The sequence below is a fragment of the Argopecten irradians genome, chromosome 15, assembly GCF_041381155.1.
Source record: "Argopecten irradians isolate NY chromosome 15, Ai_NY, whole genome shotgun sequence".
NCBI classification, from domain to species: domain Eukaryota; kingdom Metazoa; phylum Mollusca; class Bivalvia; order Pectinida; family Pectinidae; genus Argopecten; species Argopecten irradians.
This window is the reverse complement of record NC_091148.1, coordinates 26737547-26759694: the sequence shown is the minus strand read 5'-3', so window position 1 is coordinate 26759694 and position 22148 is coordinate 26737547. Positions and strand designations below refer to the sequence as shown.

The 22148-nt window shown below is 37.2% G+C and overlaps 1 protein-coding gene across 1 annotated transcript in view; it reads right to left on the bottom strand.

Annotated features, from left to right (window-relative positions):
* The window catches only part of LOC138308731 (uncharacterized), a 37125-nt gene extending 18763 nt beyond the window's left edge, over nt 1-18362 (bottom strand). The window contains exons 1-3 of the mRNA XM_069249757.1: nt 18240-18362; nt 15860-16016; nt 392-1468 (exon numbers count right to left, since the gene is read on the bottom strand). Of these exons, the coding sequence (XP_069105858.1) occupies nt 392-1426 (1035 nt within the window). The 5' untranslated portion in view covers nt 1427-1468; nt 15860-16016; nt 18240-18362. The remainder of the gene's footprint in view (nt 1-391; nt 1469-15859; nt 16017-18239) is intronic.
* Nucleotides 18363-22148: the final 3786 nt, after the last annotated feature.

Here is a 22148-nt window from a genome sequence, read left to right as displayed (position 1 = left end):
GATTTCACAGTATAAATCATTCCAAAGACTTTAGCCATCATAGAAAACTGTAAGACTAGATCTTCTCACGTATCCTTAATTTCATGATTCACAAACATAAAACTTTCACAGTGTTATTATTTTTGCGATGGATAAATCTTCATACTTGTGTTTCTTTATGTCAAATCACTTAAACACAATGTATCTCTGTTGATTCAAAGGTTTAATTTGAATATTCTGTTGAAATTGTACTAAGTTGATAATTGTACAAAATATTACATGCGGGGTAAATTTTACGAACAAGCGACCTTCACGTAATTAGCGAAAATTTCCCCATCGCGTAAATTTCTACATTTACTGTACTTGTGTTCTGTTTCGTGTTATCTTAATATCAAAATATGACACAACTTACCTCTTTAGGGAAGAATGGAGCTATCAGGGAAAGACAAAGATAATTCGCAAATCCAACGATACAGAAACTTAGCACGATACACTTCTGTTTCCTCGTTAAAGTTCGAAGTGAAAATGTTGCTTCAGGTTCGTTTTTGAGGATTTGTACATACTCTGGATCCTCACCGTTTGGTGTATTCGACACTTCATCATTGTCGTCTTTCTTTCTGTCCATAATGTTTTCTTCCTGTAGAATTGGAGTAAGTCCCGGAATATCTTCTTGACTTGTATGTAACAAGCTCTCTGATTGGTGTTTGTTGCCTGTTCCTACAGAGATCGTCGTATGGGGATAGGTTCCTATTGTTGCATTTGACGGGTCGTTTGAGCGAAATTTACGAACATGTTTAGTATCTCTGTTGTCTTGAGTGTTGTCCAGGGACCCTGAAGTATCAACTGAACAAGCAGTTCTCTTTCCATTGTGTTTACGTGAAGAACCAGTCCGCTTAAGTTTCTTGGAATGTGACTTTCTATGTGAACCGGAATGTTTTGAGTTTTCTAATAAAGATTTTGGGCCTGAATTACTGTTTCGTAAATTCTGAATAATATCTTCATCACCTGATTTACAATCACACTTACACGATGTCTCTTTTAATGTATCACAGTTATATGGGGGTGCTGATTTTGGACGGTCAGAGTTCATGGGCTGATATTTTGGATGGTTCACTCTTAAACATTGTTTACAAACGTCGTCTTTGTAATTCCCTCCACAGAAGTCACATGACACACCTGCGGGATTGTCAAGGTCAATTATCATACCAATCTTGATACCCATAATGTCCATTGTAGAATCCTCACCTCCATGCAACGCTGGGCTCACAGAGAGACTCACATTGCCGTTGTAATCTTGTGGCAAGATTTCAGATGGATGTACGTCGGCACTAGATGAGTGTACCGACAGCTTGGATGGACTTTGTGACGGGGTTCTGTTCGCCGTACAGAGGGGCGACACAGGGAATACTTGGGCAGCTGGTTTGGTCTCCACAGAGCTGGCTGCCATGGTGACCAAGATGATGTCCTATAATCCTCCAGAACCATCTATCTGTATACATAGAATGAAATAAATTACATTATCTTAGGTTACACATTATTTATCGAAATTAATCATCAACAACAAAAAACCCACTGTAACATCTGTCTATTGGCACAAAACAATATGTTCAAAGTATACACTAGTTTAAAGTCTCTAGGCCTCTTAGATATTGATGACAAAAATTCATTTAAAGATTTTGACTTTTTTGACCCCCTGTGACTTGAATTAATGTCAAGGTCATTCTTTTGAACAGACTTGGTTGCAACATCAACATTATGTTACAGGCCCAATCAGAGTATCCACATTATGTTACAAGGCCCAATCAGAGTATCCACATTATGTTACAGGCCCAATCAGAGTATCCAGTGCCTTTTGTTTATCAAGAAAATGTTGTTTGAGTGAAAAGTCTTATTTTTTATTTATTAATCTTTTTTTAAGCTCTGATGTCACTATTTTTTAATTTCATTGAAAACAATTTACCAAATGTTTGAATTGTAAATTAAATTATACAGGAAAAGTGTGCACCGAGACAATTTTTCAAAGGGGGCATAATGTAGCACATATATGACATCACATGACTACCCAAAGGAATGATAACCACATTTTACATTTGCAGGCTATTCTCAACCTGCCAGGTATTTGGAAAACTAATTGTTTTGAGTTAACAGCTTTATCAATCAATCAACAAAATGTCACATTCATTTAGATGATTACATTTTTATAATTTAATTTTTGTGGTACAGCATTGACTACCATGCATATGATAATATAATCATATAATATATATATATGTGTTATTTTTTTATAATACCAATCAATATATATTTAATTGACAAAATGCAAGGTTAATTAATCTATTAATTTGTATAAAAACTAATTGATAATGATTTATTGCTTAACAACCATAAAACTTACCCAATTTCTTCAATCATGTCTCTTGTCCAGATGTCTATGATTTCCATGATACAAGAAATCATATTTTAAACAAACATACTGGTTTATCATTAGACATACCACTTGTCACATGACCTGTATACTTGTCACATGACCTGTATAAGCTAATATCAGTCCTATATCTCTTTATTATGTCATAATCAATCTGATAATACACATCATCTTCAATCTACATCTGTTTTTTCATTTTACATTGCATTACCTTATACCAGGTAAGTGGCTGGGTGACATAGTATAGAACTTGCTGTTACAAAAAAAGTGTTCTATTTCCCGACCAGACATGCAAATCAAATTTGTCCTACATAACTAAGTATTCTCTGCTGTAGTATGTATATCCTTAATTCTAGGTCCAAAACATCATAATTATTTTCTGTTGCTTGTAGTACATACTGTATGACATATTTTACCTAAGCACCCCCATCACTCAGCCCAATAGGCACCTCTCTCCACTTCCCTTGAAATAAATGCAGACTGGAAATTATGAAAACCGTCGGGTTTTTTTACCAGGCATTTGATTTCTTTTGGAGATTGATTGAGATTGATTGATGGCCTTGTACAATAATTTTGTAAAAGATGGATACATATTATAGTTATTATAAAGATGGATACATATATAAATATTATAAAGATGGATACATATATAATTATTATAAAGATGGATACATATATAATTATTATAAAGATGGATACATACATAAATATTATAAAGATGGATACATATAATTAATATAAAGATGGATACATATATAATTATTATAAAGTTGGAAACATATATAATAATTATAAAGATGCTACTCTAGTGTATAACTTACAACAGGATTCGAACACAGGACTCCCAATACTATAGCAAGATGCTCTACCAAAACTGAGCTACCTGGCAAACTGCGAATGCCGTCTCTATCAAGACTATTACTCTCACTTCCCTTCTTTTTTCAGTCTTCAACCTAAAGATTCGATCACACATCCCAGGGATGGATATCCCCCTGTTCAGCATATAACACCAATGCTTGAAGCACGTTTAGTCACAGGCACCAAATGTAGGAGAGGAAAAATGCACGGCCAAACCAGCGGAGGGCCAAAATGACGGAGGTGCGAACCCGGAACCAACCAAACACAAACTAGATGCTCTACCAATACATCCCGAAACAACGTGGGTAAAGTACAATTTCCCGTCGACTAATCCCACCTCCTAGGGATTATGATGTCATGAAATTCACTTCAAATGATTTAGGTACCTGGTTGCTTTTAATTGATCCTGTTATATGAAAGCAATCAAATGGATGCTTACCTATGTATAGACATTTAGTCCTAAGGAAGTTTTAGAGTCTAATATTAGCATGATCCAAAGATGTCACACAACCACTGGGTAGAAAATCACATCTCATGATTGTTAGATGTAAGTTGATCTATAATACATGGCACATCTTCCTATTTTAGAAATGACAGGATCCTCAAATTCGTTCCAAATCTTGCCCATACCCTAAAAGTCCTAGTTATTTTTTGTAAACACCAAGGACTTTTTATCTGTGTTCATTCAAACGTGAAAACGTTTACAGCACTAAGTCTTACAATACATTAAATAGACTAGTGTTCTATTTATAGGTAAAAGCATGATAATTTTCCCAGTCCATAACAGTGTCCACACTGAAGATACCCGTGTACAAAACAAATCTGATCTTTTTTTAGCTATAGGCATGATTACATTTGAATTGATCTGCGGTACCATATCTGGCTATTAGCAGTATCCCCTACAAGTAATTCGTAGATTTTCAATAAATTGTTTTCTTGATCAACCATTAGTATCATATATCATAACCTACCCGGTACATCAATCTATTTTGATATTATTTAAAGTTGACCTATAAAGAGCTATTTTTGTTCAATTAATCTAAACATAATGCAGTATATCAGACTCATATATAACCTGATATCTCTCGAGTACATTAGTACTTTCCTTTGTGGTTTAAAAATGTCCTAATTTGTTTGGTGTCTAGAGCAGCATTAATATTGATTTAACTAATAACAACTGACATTTCCCATGGACACATGGAAGAGGAAACTTCATTGTGGGGTTAAAATTACTAAATAACTATATTTGATGTGTCAGTATATCTATGTTTATATTACAACTGAAGCAGAAGCAGAACATTGTACAGTAAGATCTGGGTTTGACACAAACCCTACTGAGTGATCACTTCATGTAGATTACCATGATCTACAACCCTACTGAGTGATCACTTCATGTAGATTACCATGATCTACAACCCTACTGAGTGATCACTTCATGTAGATTACCATGATCTACAACCCTACTGACTGATCACTTCATGTAGATTACCATGATCTACAACCCTACTGAGTGATCACTGCATGTAGATTACCATGATCTACAACCCTACTGACTGATCACTTCATGTAGATTACCATGATCTACAACCCTACTGACTGATCACTTCATGTAGATTACCATGATCTACAACCCTACTGAGTGATCACTTCATGTAGATTACCATGATCTACAACCCTACTGAGTGATCACTTCATGTAGATTACCATGATCTACAACCCTACTGACTGATCACTTCATGTAGATTACCATGATCTACAACCCTACTGACTGATCACTTCATGTAGATTACCATGATCTACAACCCTACTGACTGATCACTTCATGTAGATTACCATGATCTACAACCCTACTGAGTGATCACTTCATGTAGATTACCATGATCTACAACCCTACTGAGTGATCACTTCATGTAGATTACCATGATCTACAACCCTACTGAGTGATCACTTCATGTAGATTACCATGATCTACAACCCTACTGAGTGATCACTTCATGTAAATTACCATGATCTACAACCCTACTGAGTGATCACTTCATGTAATTTACCATGATCTACAACCCTACTGACTGATCACATGCATGTAATTACCATGATCTACAACCCTACTGAGTGATCACTTCATGTAAATTACCATGATCTACAACCCTACTGAGTGATCACTGCATGTAAATTACCATGATCTAAAACCCTACTGAGTGATCACTCATGTAATTACCATGATCTACAACCCTACTGAGTGATCACTTCATGTAGATTACCATGATCTAAAACCCTACTGAGTGATCACTTCATGTAGATTACCATGATCTACAACCCTAATGAGTGATCACTTCATGTAAGATTACCATGATCTACAACCCTACTGAGTGATCACTTCATGTAAATTACCATGATCTACAATACCTACTGAGTGATCACTTCATGTAGATTACCATGATCTACAACCCTACTGAGTGATCACTTCATGTAGATTACCATGATCTACAACCCTACTGAGTGATCACTTCATGTAGATTACCATGATCTACAACCCTACTGAGTGATCACTTCATGTAGATTACCATGATCTACAACCCTACTGAGTGATCACTTTATGTAGATTACCATGATCTACAACCCTACTGAGTGATCACTTCATGTAGATTACCATGATCTACAACCCTACTGAGTGATCACTTCATGTAGATTACCATGATCTACAACCCTACTGAGTGATCACTTCATGTAAATTACCATGATCTACAACCCTACTGAGTGATCACTTCATGTAGATTACCATGATCTACAACCCTACTGAGTGATCACTTCATGTAGATTACCATGATCTACAACCCTACTGAGTGATCACTTCATGTAGATTACCATGATCTACAACCCTACTGAGTGATCACTTCATGTAGATTACCATGATCTACAACCCTACTGAGTGATCACTTCATGTAGATTACCATGATCTACAACCCTACTGAGTGATCACTTCATGTAGATTACCATGATCTACAACCCTACTGAGTGATCACTGCATGTAGATTACCATGATCTACAACCCTACTGAGTGATCACTTCATGTAGATTACCATGATCTACAACCCTACTGAGTGATCACTTCATGTAGATTACCATGATCTACAACCCTATTGAGTGATCACTTCAAGTAGATTACCATGACCTACAACCCTACTGAGTGATCACTTCATGTAGATTACCATGACCTACAACCCTACTGAGTGATCACTTCATGTAATTACCATGACTACAACCCTACTGAGTGATCACTTCATGTAGATTACCATGATCTACAACCCTACTTAGTGATCACTTCATGTAGATTACCATGACCTACAACCCTACTGAGTGATCACTGCATGTAAATTACCATGATCTAAAACCCTATGTAATTAGTGATCAATGATCACTTGCATGTAAATTACCATGATCTACAACCCCTACTGAGTGATCACTTCATGTAAATTACCATGATCTACAACCCTACTGAGTGATCACTTCATGTAAAATTACCATGATCTACAACCTAACGCAGTGATCACTTCATGTAAATTACCATGATCTACAAACCCTACTGAGTGATCACTTCATGTAAATTACCATGATCTACAACCCTACTGAGTGATCACAGCATGTAAATTACCATGATCTACAAACCCTACTGAGTGATCACTTCATGTAAATTACCATGATCTAAAACCCTACTGAGTGATCACAGCATGTAAATTACCATGATCTACAACCCTACTGAGTGATCACTTCATGTAGATTACCATGATCTACAACCCTACTGAGTGATCACTTCATGTAGATTACCATGATCTACAACCCTACTGACTGATCACTTCATGTAGATTACCATGATCTACAACCCTACTTAGTGATCACTTCATGTAGATTACCATGATCTACAACCCTACTGAGTGATCACTTCATGTAGATTACCATGATCTATAACCCTACTGAGTGATCACTTCATGTAGATTACCATGATCTACAACCCTACTGAGTGATCACTTCATGTAGATTACCATGATCTACAACCCTACTGAGTGATCACTTCATGTAGATTACCATGATCTACAACCCTACTGACTGATCACTTCATGTAGATTACCATGATCTACAACCCTACTGAGTGATCACTTCATGTAAATTACCATGATCTACAACCCTACTGAGTGATCACTTCATGTAAATTACCATGATCTACAACCCTACTGAGTGATCACTTCATGTAAATTACCATGATCTAAAACCCTACTGAGTGATCACAGCATGTAAATTACCATGATCTAAAACCCTACTGAGTGATCACAGCATGTAAATTACCATGATCTACAACCCTACTGAGTGATCACTTCATGTAAATTACCATGATCTAAAACCCTACTGAGTGATCACAGCATGTAAATTACCATGATCTAAAACCCTACTGAGTGATCACAGCATGTAAATTACCATGATCTAAAACCCTACTGAGTGATCACAGCATGTAAATTACCATGATCTACAACCCTACTGAGTGATCACAGCATGTAAATTACCATGATCTAAAACCCTACTGAGTGATCACTGCATGTAAATTACCATGATCTACAACCCTACTGAGTGATCACTTCATGTAAATTACCATGATCTACAACCCTACTGACTTATCACTTTATGTAGATTAACATGATCTAAAACCCTACTGAGTGATCACAGCATGTAAATTACCATGATCTACAACCCTACTGAGTGATCACTTCATGTAGATTACCATGATCTACAACCCTACTGAGTGATCACTTCATGTAAATTACCATGATCTACAACCCTACTGAGTGATCACTTCATGTAAATTACCATGATCTACAACCCTACTGAGTGATCACTTCATGTAAATTACCATGATCTACAACCCTACTGAGTGATCACTTCATGTAAATTACCATGATCTACAACCCTACTGAGTGATCACTTCATGTAAATTACCATGATCTACAACCCTACTGAGTGATCACTTCATGTAAATTACCATGATCTACAACCCTACCGAGTGATCACTGCATGTAAATTACCGTGATCTACAACCCTACAGAGTGATCACTGCATGTAAATTACCATGATCTACAACCCTACTGAGTGATCACTGCATGTAGATTACCATGATCTACAACCCTACTGAGTGATCACAGCATGTAAATTACCATGATCTACAACCCTACTGAGTGATCACAGCATGTAAATTACCATGATCTACAACCCTACTGAGTGATCACAGCATGTAAATTACCATGATCTACAACCCTACTGAGTGATCACAGCATGTAAATTACCATGATCTAAAACCCTACTGAGTGATCACAGCATGTAAATTACCATGATCTACAACCCTACTGAGTGATCACGGCATTGAAATTACCATGATCTACAACCCTACTGAGTGATCACAGCATGTAAATTACCATGATCTACAACCCTACTGAGTGATCACTTCATGTAAATTACCATGATCTACAACCCTACTGAGTGATCACAGCATGTAAATTACCATGATCTACAACCATTACAGAAATCAAGAAAACAAGGAATTCTTCTACACAATTGCAAAAATTCATATTCTATAAGAATTTACATGTATATATATACATATCAAACATATTGATTGATCTGATCGGATTAGAATACTGATTGTTGTACTCCCTCAGTGTCATAAAGGATTTAACTACATCCTATTTCGGGTCACATTCTGGCGAACTTTTAAATAAGCTAATCAAATTGTACGGCTATTTCCAGGATCTTAGATCAAAAACAGTTTTCCTGGATATAGTTATCGTACTCATAGTTCACAGCTAAATATTATATACCATTATGTATATATTCTGGGATGAAATGTTTTTCTTATTTGATGTAGCTAGATGGAGAAAATGTACTGAGTACAGTGAGATTGAGTGTCTCAACCAGGAATTTGAACCCTCAACGCGGTTCTATCGACTGAGCCACGGAAACACATGGAGTTTGGTTAGATGAAATTAGTTATACAGTTTGGTAGTGACCTAATATGGAAAAATATTGGGTCTAAAATAAACTTGTATCGGGCGAAGCCGAGCCTGATACATGATTATTTTAGACCTAATATTTTTCCGTATTAGGTCACTAACAAATTGTGTAACTTATTTATCCCTTCAAAGACCCTTTCAATGAAGTAACTGCAAATTGCATTATGTAAGGAAAGCAAAACGACTCAAAACGTAAGCAATTTTCACCTCATTGAATGACTCGAATACATTGTCATGGTCCATTTCTGTTAAGTAATCCTAAATAAGTGTTGCCAATTTCGGTTTGCTTTGAAAGTGGTCATCAGCGCTATCATTCAAACATTTTGTCCCCATCTCGTTGAGTGCCGTCGTCGCGAGGCGTTACTTGACCGCCATCTTGTTGCTATTGACGTTAGGGGCAAAGAACGATAACTCTATCGTCCAAACCTGATATGATTTCTGCTAACCTGATACGACTATATCTTGGATATCATGTGACGTCTTTTTAACCAACAGGAATACAAGATTCTTGTTTGAGGCAGGATAAGTTTTAATGTCCTATTAACCACTAGGGTCATATAAGAATGTGCCAGGTTTTAAAGATGGTGAAGGAAATTTGGAGAACCCTGCGAAAAACACCAACCAGCGGCCATTATCCGGCAACTGTTTCACATGGGGTTCAATCTCATGACCCAAAGAGATATAGATTTCATGTAGTTTTTGAAACCATGTAAAGCCACACAAAGTTTTAATGCAACAACAAAAAACAATACTTACACACGGTATGTTTTACGTGCTGGTACAGTACAAGACTATCAGTGAAACTGTCAATCTATTCCTTACCTTGAAGACAACAGTAAACAGGTAAACAATCACTCCCTTATCATAAGTACCTGATACTGCATTTTTTTCAGATTTACCTACTAGTACTGCTGCTGGCGGTGTTACACAATACCAGATAAACATGTACTACTGCATTAGTTTACGTGTTGAACCTAACACTCTACCAACTGCCAATTGAAAGCACCAACCAAATCAGATTTTTATTTTTTGTTCATGATGATCATTGATAATTTGCCATCTGTCAATCAAACAGCTTGTAATTTTGCATGTTGTATTGTGAATGCTATGACATTTGCCACAATATTGAATATACATGTAGGTACACCCATGCATTTGCCAGCATGAGGTGTGGCTACACATATATGTACTGCCTGGTGATCAGTCAATTTGTAAGCTACACTTCCTACAATGACCCTAACTGTTACTAGGATGTTAAATGTATCAAACCAAAAACACTTCATACATAAATGTTTTTAACAAATAAACACTGACCAACCTGTCTATAAAGACCACCCAAAGGAAAGGGGATCTTTATAGCCATGGCCAGTTGGTCTTCGTACAAAGGATGGGATCCAACTGTGCTGAAATTGGACCGTAGTAAAGTGGTCTGATTAAGAAGGTGGTCATTATACAGAGGTGGTCGCTAAAGCAGAATTTCACTTCTGTACTAATACATCTGTCATAACTAGAGGGTGTTTACCAGGATAAATCTGGTCATGTCCTTCCCCTACCTGTGTCAGTCACCGCCTGTGACCCTCTAACTGTCATGTGAACCTCACTATCAGTCAGTCCAATGATGTTTGTTATTAAAGCCCAATGGTCATACTATCACCCATGTGATTACTTCATGTGAAGCCTGTTTTATCAATCATAGGTACAAAAGCTGTTTATCATTATAAATAGTCTAAAAAATCTATAAACAGAAATTGTTTATATACGTCTGTACTGATCTTCGAAGTTTTCTTCTCAGTAATTTGATGCTGTATGTGTGATATTCTTTTCACTCATGTTAGTTATTAATCGGAAGCTGTACAGCATGTTCTACTTCAACATATACATATATTCTCTGTAATATCTCAACAATTTTTTTTTTGCAATATGGTACCTTATCATATTGAACCACTGACAATATGTTATGCCACTTCTTAATTTACGCTTGCTGCAAATCTAACGATGGGGTATGAATAAAGTTACATTTGGTGATAAGACCCCTCTGCTTAAAGTACCATCATTTATTTCCAGGGTAGAAGGCCTGTTGCTGCTAGAATACGGTATAATAAAATTTGATGCAACTAAGTACAAATGTAAATACATGTATTGAAGTTTAAGCCTGCTACAAGAAAATTCGAGTTGATAAATACATGCACCCCAGTAAACAAACATTGATATAAATAATGGATCCTCACAGACTGGTCTATAACATATTCTTGGCGAGAATTTGTCTGAGTCAAATGATAATGAGATCGGTAAGTTGTATGGGTACCACCTGGTAGTAAACAGGACAGGAGCTTTCATACTTCAATAGTGATCATATGACAAGAATGCATGTCAAACTTAACCGCTAATATAAGCAGTTATTAGGCAGTTTTGTAGCAGTCCCACGATTTTTAGGCAGTAATTAGGCAGTTCTCAGCAGTGCCTCTGCCTGATGGGGACAGAACTTAGAGCCAACCTCACAGGGTGAGTGCTCCAGTAATAAGACCACTTTTCTAGGGTTCCAGTTGACAAACCCAACTCAACATTTATATAAGAGACTAACTGGCAATAAAAACCATTTTTCTCTGTCCCATTGGACGTTCTTTAAAGACAAGTTTGACTGTCCCTTGGGTGGTCTTTATAGACAGGTTTGACTGTCCCCTGGGTGGTCTTTATAGACAGGTTTGACTGTCCCTTGGGATGCCATTATAGACAAGTTTGACTGTCCCTTGGGTGGTCTTTATAGACAAGTTTGACTGTCCCTTGGGTGGTCTTTATAGACAGGTTTGACGTCCCTTGGGTGGCCTTTATAGACAGGTTTGATTGTCTTGAGAGTGGCCTTTATAGACAGGTTTGATTGTACCTTGAGTGGCCTTTATAGACAGGTTTGATTGTACCTTGAGTGGCCTTTATAGACAGGTTTGATTGTACTTGAGTGGCCTTTATAGACAGGTTTGATTGTACCTTGAGTGGCCTTTATAGACAGGTTTGATTGTCTTGAGTGGCCTTTATAGACAGGTTTGATAGACAGTTTGACTGTCCCTTGGGTGGCCTTTATAGACAGGTTTGACTGTACCTTGAGTGGCCTTTATAGACAGGTTTGATTGTACATTGAATGGCCTTTATAGACAGGTTTGACTGTACCTTGAGTGGCCTTTATAGACAGGTTTGACTGTACCTTGAATGGCCTTTATTGACAGGTTTGACTGTACCTTGAGTGGCCTTTATAGACAGGTTTGACTGTACCTTGAATGGCCTTTATTGACAGGTTTGATTGTACCTTCGGTGGTCTTTATAGACAGGTTTGACTGTCCCTTCGTTGGTCTTTATAGACAGGTTTGACTGTACCTTAGGTTGCCTTTAGAGACAGGTTTGACTGTACCTTAGGTTGCCTTTAGAGACAGGTTTGACTGTACCTTGAGTGGCCTTTATTGACAGGTTTGATTGTACCTTCGGTGGTCTTTATAGACAGGTTTGACTGTCCCTTCGTTGGTCTTTATAGACAGGTTTGACTGTACCTTAGGTTGCCTTTAGAGACAGGTTTGACTGTCCCTTAGGTTGCCTTTAGAGACAGGTTTGACTGTACCTTGAGTGGCCTTTATTGACAGGTTTGATTGTACCTTCGGTGGTCTTTATTGACAGGTTTGATTGTACCTTCGGTGGTCTTTATAGACAGGTTTGACTGTCCCTTCGTTGGTCTTTATAGACAGGTTTGACTGTACCTTAGGTTGCCTTTAGAGACAGGTTTGACTGTACCTTGAGTGGCCTTTATAGACAGGTTTGACTGTACCTTGAATGGCCTTTATAGACAGGTTTGATTGTACCTTCGGTGGTTTGTATAGACAGGTTTGACTGTCCCTTCGGTAGTCTGTATAGACAGGTTTGACTGTCCCTTGGGTTGCCTTTATAGACAAGTTTGACTGTACCTTCAGTGGTCTTTATAGACAGGTTTGAATGTCCCTTGGGTGGTCTTTATAGACAGGTTTGAATGTCCCTTGGGTGGTCTTTATAGATAGGTTTGACTGTCCCTTGAGTGGTCTTTATGGACAGGTTTGACTGTCCATTGGGTGATCTTTATAGACAGGTTTGATTGTACCTGCTACACTACAGCATTATTTGTTCTGAAATAATTTTGATAACAGACAAATAGCTAAGACCACGTTTATAAACTTGTGATGTACTGGAAAGTTAAATATTAAATTACAATTGCTATTTATGAATGCTATACAGTTAATGCTTTATAACAGACCATACATTACTGAGACATGTATTAAGTTTCAGGTGAACCAATTGTCACAATGGAACACACTGCACTGTAAAACAGATTGTCACCAGACTAGGGGGTCGCTGGAGAACCTACATGTCCTATAATACTTGTCAAACAAGAGGCCCATGGGTCATAAACAGTCACCTGATCATCACATATCTACAAATTTGTATCAAAATGTTCGTAAGTAGCTAACAAACAATTTCCATTTCCAAACTCTTCAAAGATCTTATATGTTTAGGCAGCAGATTCACCTGTCCTCATAAATGACCTTGACTGTTCTCAAGAGACATGTAAATACACAACATCTTTACAGTAAATATCTCATTAACACCTATCCTCATAATCATATGACCCTATTTAAAAGTTGTACATTTATATCCCACACCTGTATATATCTCTCCTGAAAAAAAAAATTGGAAGGTCTTTAATATTCATTTAAGGAATGTTAAAATGCTAGATCTGTACAAATAGACCATGTGGTCTTTGTAGCGGATCCTTGAGTAAACAAGTATTCTATTGTTTGCGATAACATTATCAGGAGGATATTGATGGGTCGTTTTATATCAGTGATAAAGCCTTTCATCACTGACTCTATCATCAGCTCATTATCCAAGTGTGCATGGTGTTATGTATGACTATGTTGACCTAGCAATTCACAGATCTGTATTACATAAATCTTTTATACTTCAATGCATAGGGAAGTCGCAAAATTTCTTAACAACTATTTAGGGTTTGCAGAAAAGATGGAACCAGTCAGAACATACGTACATATCGTTAGAAGACACGTACATCATGTATAAAACATCAGAACACATGTACCAAACATCAAAACACACATACAAATCATTAGAACACAAGTACAAATTCTAAAGTGTTGATAATGTTCTAATTTGAAACATGAGACTAAAACATGAAGTTTCAAAGACAATTAACTTAAATAAGAGAAAAAGTCTGTGGAGGCAAGCTTTTTCTTTTAAGTAGGTTTAAGTTCAAAATGGAGGTCATAGTGACCTACTTTATAGTATGACAGACAACTATAGCCAGGTATGAATTTCCATATAGACAAGTATTTGATATAAAATCAAACCTTGCCACTGATCCAGCAGGTCAGTTGACATTTAGCTGAAGTTAATATGTTTAATGTCTCACACCCAATGGAAACTGTAAGTGGTTGTGCTCCTATCATCTCTGATGCAGGGACCTATAATATAACTACATACTGAAGGACAAACTTCTCCTTTTCCTTCACAAAATAAATACTGCTATCATCCTCATGTATAGTTTCAAAAATCTGGTTAGCACCATAGACAAGTGAGAATTTAACTGTCATTGTCATTTATAGATATCTTATTGATATACAAAGAAGGAAAAACAAGAATTCTACAGAAGTGGATGTGTCGCCTGCACAGCAATTTAAAACAATAGTTATACACAGTTGAAAATCTTGTTAATAATTAGGTGAAGTTATCAAGTCCCGAAACTCATGCAAATATTGACAGATTTTGACAAGTATCAAACTAATCTGAGATATCATTAATATAAAACAAAGTTATCGAGCATTGATTTATGGATTTATCTGTTTTGACGATTTTAAAGTCCCCTAACTCTTGCAAATATTGACAGGTTTTGACCAGCATCAAAGCAATATACCAAATTTGGATGAGATAGGACAATTAAGTTATCACACGGAAACTATTTTCCCAGACGCCTGCCGATGCCGACAGAGTAATACCTGTATGTGTCACACATGCGTTGCAGGCGACACAAAAATGGGACAGCATAATTTTATTTAAAGATGCTCCACCACCGACAGAGCAAAAATGGCATTCATCATTAGAACAATAATTGGTGTTTAATCTTGTATATTTTGCCTTTGGTGCATGCGCAATCGGTACTTCATTCCATATAGGATATAGTGCCACGGATTTTTTTCGGGATGCAATTAATTATTTTTTACATTTTCAACTTGAAGTAAAATAAGAAGTTCAAACTTTTCAATGGTGGTAATGGTGTAAAGTAAGTAACTTTTGTAATTGAAGAAAAATATGAAATCGTCTGCTCCTGTTTTTGATAGTGAAAAAATACCATTTGTCAGCGGTGGAGCATCTTTAATAACCAAATTATACAAATAAGCATTATTACACCCAATGTATTTTCCATAATACTCCTGCAAGACCATGACGTAGTTGTTACACTTAATCAGCAAGTAAAACTAGATTTCTTAGCAATAACAAAATAATATCAAATATTACATACCCAGTGTGTATCAGGTTCTCCTCTCCTTAAGTTTAAGATAAACGATGAGATATATATATGCACCACTGAGCCTCCTGTCTTCAGATCTTGACAACTTGCGTTTGAGGATGCTTACATTTCAACAGAGCCAGAGAGGGATATGTTTATGAGAACTATACTGAAATAACAGTATTATATTTTTTTCCTAATCACAATCAAATGAATTCATGCATATGTGCTTTAAAGAATTCACTAGGCACTGTGGACTTAATATGTAATTAATCTACAACCAAATAAAAATAAATTTTTTCGGCCATATGTTACACATAGGTGAGCCTAATTTGTACATACCACACACCAACATACATATACATACAGTAGATTATACAGAGTACATGGAACTTATATTGGATATAGACCCAAGCGCTGCAGGACGAGCTACAAAAGCTGAGCATCGTAGAACCACCAGCGATGCACATGTCCCTGGAGAGTTTTAATTAAGTTTGGTCGTGGATGGGGTAATTCCAGATTTCATCAAATGTTCTAGATTTCCATTTTTATCCAGCATCCAAAAAGATTTTGACATAATAACTAACAAAGACATTGTTTATCAAAATAGAAATTGAGACTGCATGAGTGCCTACAGCTTACATTTGTCTACATAAAGACCTCCACTGCAGGGTCACAGAGGCTGAGTGGTTAGGGTGTCTGATATATAACACTAGCCCTTCACCTCTGGGTCATAGTGGCTGAGTGGTTAGGGTGTTATATATTCTAACACTAGTCTTCCACTTCTGGGTTACAGTGGCTGAGTGGTTAGGGTGTTTGATATTCTAACACTAGTCTTCCACCTCTGGGTCACAGTGGCTGAGCGGTTAAGGTGTCTGACATTCTACCACCAGCCCTCCACATCAGGGTCATAGTAGCTGAGTGGTTAGGGTGTCTGATATTCTAACACTAGTCTTCCACCTCTGGATCATAGTGGCTAAGTGGTTAAGGTGCCTGACATTCTACCACCAGCCCTCCACCTCTGTGTCATGGTGGCTGAGTGGTAAGGGTGTCTGATATATTACACTAGTCCTACACCTCAGGGTCACAGTGGCTAAGTGGTTAAGGTGCCTGACATTCTATCCCTAGCCCTCCACCTCTGGGTCATGGTGGCTGAGTGGTTAGGGTGTCTGATATATAACTACCAGTCCTACACCTCAGGGTCACAGTGGCTAGTGGTTAGGGTGCTGGATATTCTAGGGTCACGTGGCCTGACATTCTATCCCCAGCCCTCCACCTCTGGGTCACAGGTGGCTGAGTGGTTAGGGTGTCCTGATATTATACCACTAGTCCCTCCACCTCTGGGTCACAGTGGCTGAAGTGGTTAGGTGTCTGACATTCTACTACTTGCCCTCCACCTCAGGGTCACAGTGGCTGAGTGTTAATAGGTGTCTGACATGTTAAGGTGCCCGACATTATACCACTAGCCCTTCACCTCAGGGTCATGGTGGCTGAGTGGTTAGGGTGTCTGAAATTCTACCACTAGCCCTCCACCTCAGGGTCATGGTGGCTGAGTGGTTAGGGTGTCTGATGTTCTAACACTAGCCCTTCACCTCCGGATCATGGTGGCTGAGTGGTTAGGGTGTCTGATATATTACACTTTTTCTCCACTTCTGGGTCACAGTGGCTAAGTGGTTAGGGTGTCTGATATTCTACCACCAGACCTTCATCTCAGGGTCATAGTAGAAGAGAGATTAGGGAGACATTCTACCACTACAGCTTACCATACATTATAGCTACTAATTGCCCTTCACCTCTGACAGAGTTACAGTGGCTGATTTTGGTTACTGGGTGTCCGACATAAAAAAAATGTTTCTGAAACATCATACTTCCAAATATCAGAGTATTTTATGTGCAATATAATGTTCATTTAATATTGTTCCGAGATTAATTATAAACTGATTCAAACGACCGACAATTTTTTTTGAAATTTAGATTCTTGAAGCCATGACGCATCCAATCACAAGGATTTATAAGTGATAATCTATGTCCTTGATCTAACATACAATCGCACGTGTTCAGCATGTACAATAAAAAATGATAATCAGATAATACAAAATGTATAGGGAATATTAATGTAACAAATATAAAACCCGAGACAGTAGATTTACCCATTACTGTGGGAACACACACCCTGTCACGACTTGTAATATCCATGTGACAAACGTTTTATTATTTACTCGTTCTACATTGTACGGATGCACCCGATCTTTTGACGTTCGTATATCGATCGATATCGTGCACGCTTACGTGATCAGACTCAGTCGTGCGTGACATCTCAGGAATTTTTACAGTTACATTGAGTATGTATGAATGTACACCTATTACCCTAAATGATGACTGCAATATTTACCTGTACGTGCAGATATCGTGCGTCGTCGCACCTTGCGTGTGGTCCACAACCTGAAGTTTTATGACACTCAATATCCTGACCGTCAACTTTCATTTTCTATTCAACAAATATTGGTCACATGATCAACTCTGACCCCTGCCTCGGTATCAAGGTGAATACACACACAGACATACACACGGCGAATGTTCTCAATGGAGTACACGTGGTCGGGTATATACTTGTAGGGGTGTATCGCATGGAACACGTGCACGTGTCGCTACTAATCAGCGCGCTCTTAGACATTAACAATTAATATATCTAATATACCCTATCAATCAATCATATTTATTGCAAAAAATACTGTTTCGATAATAATAAGGACGTATATGAGACTAACAAATCATTTATAATAACGACAAGACATTATAAAAAAACAAATATAAGTATAGATCATCCCACATATACAGTTTATATATCATTATGGACCTATGTATACACGTGTTTTGAACTTTGATTTTTACCGATTTTTTTTTTAATCTAGACCTCTGAAACGTCAATAAATGGCACTCTGGTAGGTCCATAACTATATAAACTGTAACTAATTCTCAGATCCCTGTGGATTATTCAATATGCTTTATGACAAAAAATAACAGTCTGGATCGTCAGTGTCCTTGTGATAATTGATGTTTAACATTGTATTTCAAAAGATTGCACACGACAGTAATTTGATACATTTTAGAAACGAATGACAGAAATATATATATATTAATTTTATTAGAAACATATACATAAGATATATAAATAAGATTTTTAAACGTCATTAATCCAATATGATGGACATACGTGTATACTTACAAATCAGATAGTCAAGAGAGCCTATTCAGAAACACCCTATTGTAGAAAGTATTCAGAAAACACCCTATTGTAGAAAGTATTCACGCCCTTTCCGGGTATTAATTATAACACGATATCAGAAACAAAGGATTTATTATATAAGTACCTCCTTGTTGAAACATATAGGCATATTTATATATATATATATAATTTTTGTACATGTACATATTTTTTCTGACGATATCTAGACAGTGATGACGTATAAGCGTTCTATATCCGATATCGATAACAAAATGATGTAGAAATGTTCTATAACCTATCCCTGCTGAAATAAAATAAACAACAGAACACGTATACATCACAGGGATCTGAGAAATAGTTACAGTTTCATACATCACAGGGATCTGAGAAATAGTTACAGGTGATATAATCATGGACCCACCAGACACAGGGATCTGAGAAATAGTTACAGATGATATAATCATGGACCCACCAGACACAGGGATCTGAGAATTAGTTACAGATATAATCATGGACCCCACCTCTAGACACATGGATTAGTCTGAGCAAAATAGACCCATGATATATCATGGACCACCAGGACACAGGGATCTGAGAAATAGTTACAGATGATATAATCATGGACCCACCAGACACAGGGATCTGAGAAATAGTTACAGATGATATAATCATGGACCCACCAGACACAGGGATCTGAGAAATAGTTACAGATGATATAATCATGGACCCACCAGACACAGGGATCTGAGAAATATTTACAGATTATATAATCATGGACCCACAAGACACAGGGATCTGAGAAATATTTACAGATTATATAATCATGGACCCACAAGAGTGCCCTAAGACCATCTTTAAACGTTTTAGAGGTGACACCAAAGTTAACATCACAGGAATGTCACCTATATATCTGCCGCAGTAGGTGGTGACGTCCAGTTTATAGATTATCTCCCCTTGTCCAGATCGCAGCTTACACAAAAAAACTATCAGAGATTTAGAAAGTACACCAAGGATCTCACTTATAAATAATTGTATATACTATCAAATTAAAACTTCTGAATTTATCAAGCCACCTTTTAGTGATGATTTTAATGTTCTAGAGACGGATAGCTAGCCTAGCCATTGTCCGTCCTTAGGCCCTAGTTATCATACGTCCGAACAACACCGAAACAGGGATCTGAGAATTAGTTACAGTTTATATAGTCATGGACCCACCAGACACAGGGATCTGAGAATTAGTTACAGTTTATATAGTCATGGACCCACCAGACACAGTGATCTGAGAATTAGTTACAGTTTATATAGTCATGGACCCACCAGACACAGTGATCTGAGAATTAGTTACAGTTTATATAGTCATGGACCCACCAGACACAGTGATCTGAGAATTAGTTACAGTTTATATAATCATGGACCCACCAGACACCAGGGATCTGAGAATTAGTTTACAGTTTATACATTCATGGACCCACCAGACACAGGGATCTGAGAATTAGTTAGAGTTTCAATAAATCATGGACCCAGCAGACACAGGGGATATGAGAATTAGTTACAGTTAATTAAGTTTTGGACCCACCAGACACAGGGATCTGAGAATTAGTTACAGTTTGATATAATTATGGACCCACCAGACACAGGGATATGAGAAATTAGTTACAGTTATATATAGATAGTCATGGACCCACCAGACACAGTGATCTGAGAATTAGTTACAGTTTATATAGTCATGGACCCACCAGACACAGTGATCTGAGAATTAGTTACAGTTTACACAGGGATCTGAGAATTAGTTACAGTTTATATAGTCATGAACCCACCAGACACAGGGATCTGAGAATTAGTTTTTACATCCACCAGACACAGGGGGAATCTGAGATCTAGTTACAGTTCTATATAATTATGGACCCACCAGACACTAGGGAAATCGGAGGAATTAGCTTACAGTTTATATAATTATGGACCAACCAGACACCAGGGATCTGAGAATTAGTTACATGTTTATATAGTTCATGGACCCACCAGGACATAGGGATCTGAGAATTAGTTACAGTTTATATAGTCATGGACCCACCAGACACAGGGGATCTGAGAATTAGTTACAGTTATTATATAATGATAATGGACCCACCGGAAACAGGGATCTGAGAATTAGTTACAGTTAATATAGTTATGGACCCACCAGACACAGGGATCTGAGAATTAGTTACAGTTAATATAGTTATGGACCCACCAGACACAGGGATCTGAGAATTAGTTAGAGTTTAAATAATTATGGACCCACCAGACACAGGGATCTGAGAATTAGTTACAGTTAATATAGTTATGGACCCACCAGACACAGGGATCTGAGAATTAGTTAGAGTTTAAATAATTATGGACCCACCGGACACAGGGATATGAAAATTAGTTACAGGTTAAATAATTATGAACCCACCAGAGTACCCATAGATCATTAAAGAATTTGTGCAGTCAAAAATGATAATTTCAGTTTATGCTGGAAATGGCTTTATTAGCATGTGTAGAAACCTCTCCGTGTGACTGCGTGTCACTCGCGACCGGAATAACCTGTAAGCCGTCGATATGGGGGTCAACTTTTATGACCGCCCAATTATGCATATTTTCTAGCCCTAAACTGGAAGCAGCGTTATAATAGTCAGTGGGTTAAAGCTATACTATAACTGATGTGCTATCACTTAATATATCGACGGTCACAGGAAAAACCGATCAACGATTTTTTTATGATTACTTTTGAGTGAAGTTAACCGTACAATAACTTTGGCTCGAATTTAAATAACTAAAAGTGTGAAATTCGATGTTTCAAATACTCTAATTTATGAAAGAAAATCCACACAGAAATAAAAGTTTCGGATTTTTTGTCGAGAAGTTCAGCAACGAATAAGCTTTAATTAGATAATATTTTCCTGTAGTCTGTATCTTTGATTCATTGTGAATTGCAAAAGTGTGACTGTAAAATAAAATTTTACGTAACAATTAAAGAAATCCTTGATTAAAGCATGAATGATATGATGCTTGACGTACGTACACACGGATGATTAATCATTATGAACATTGTGT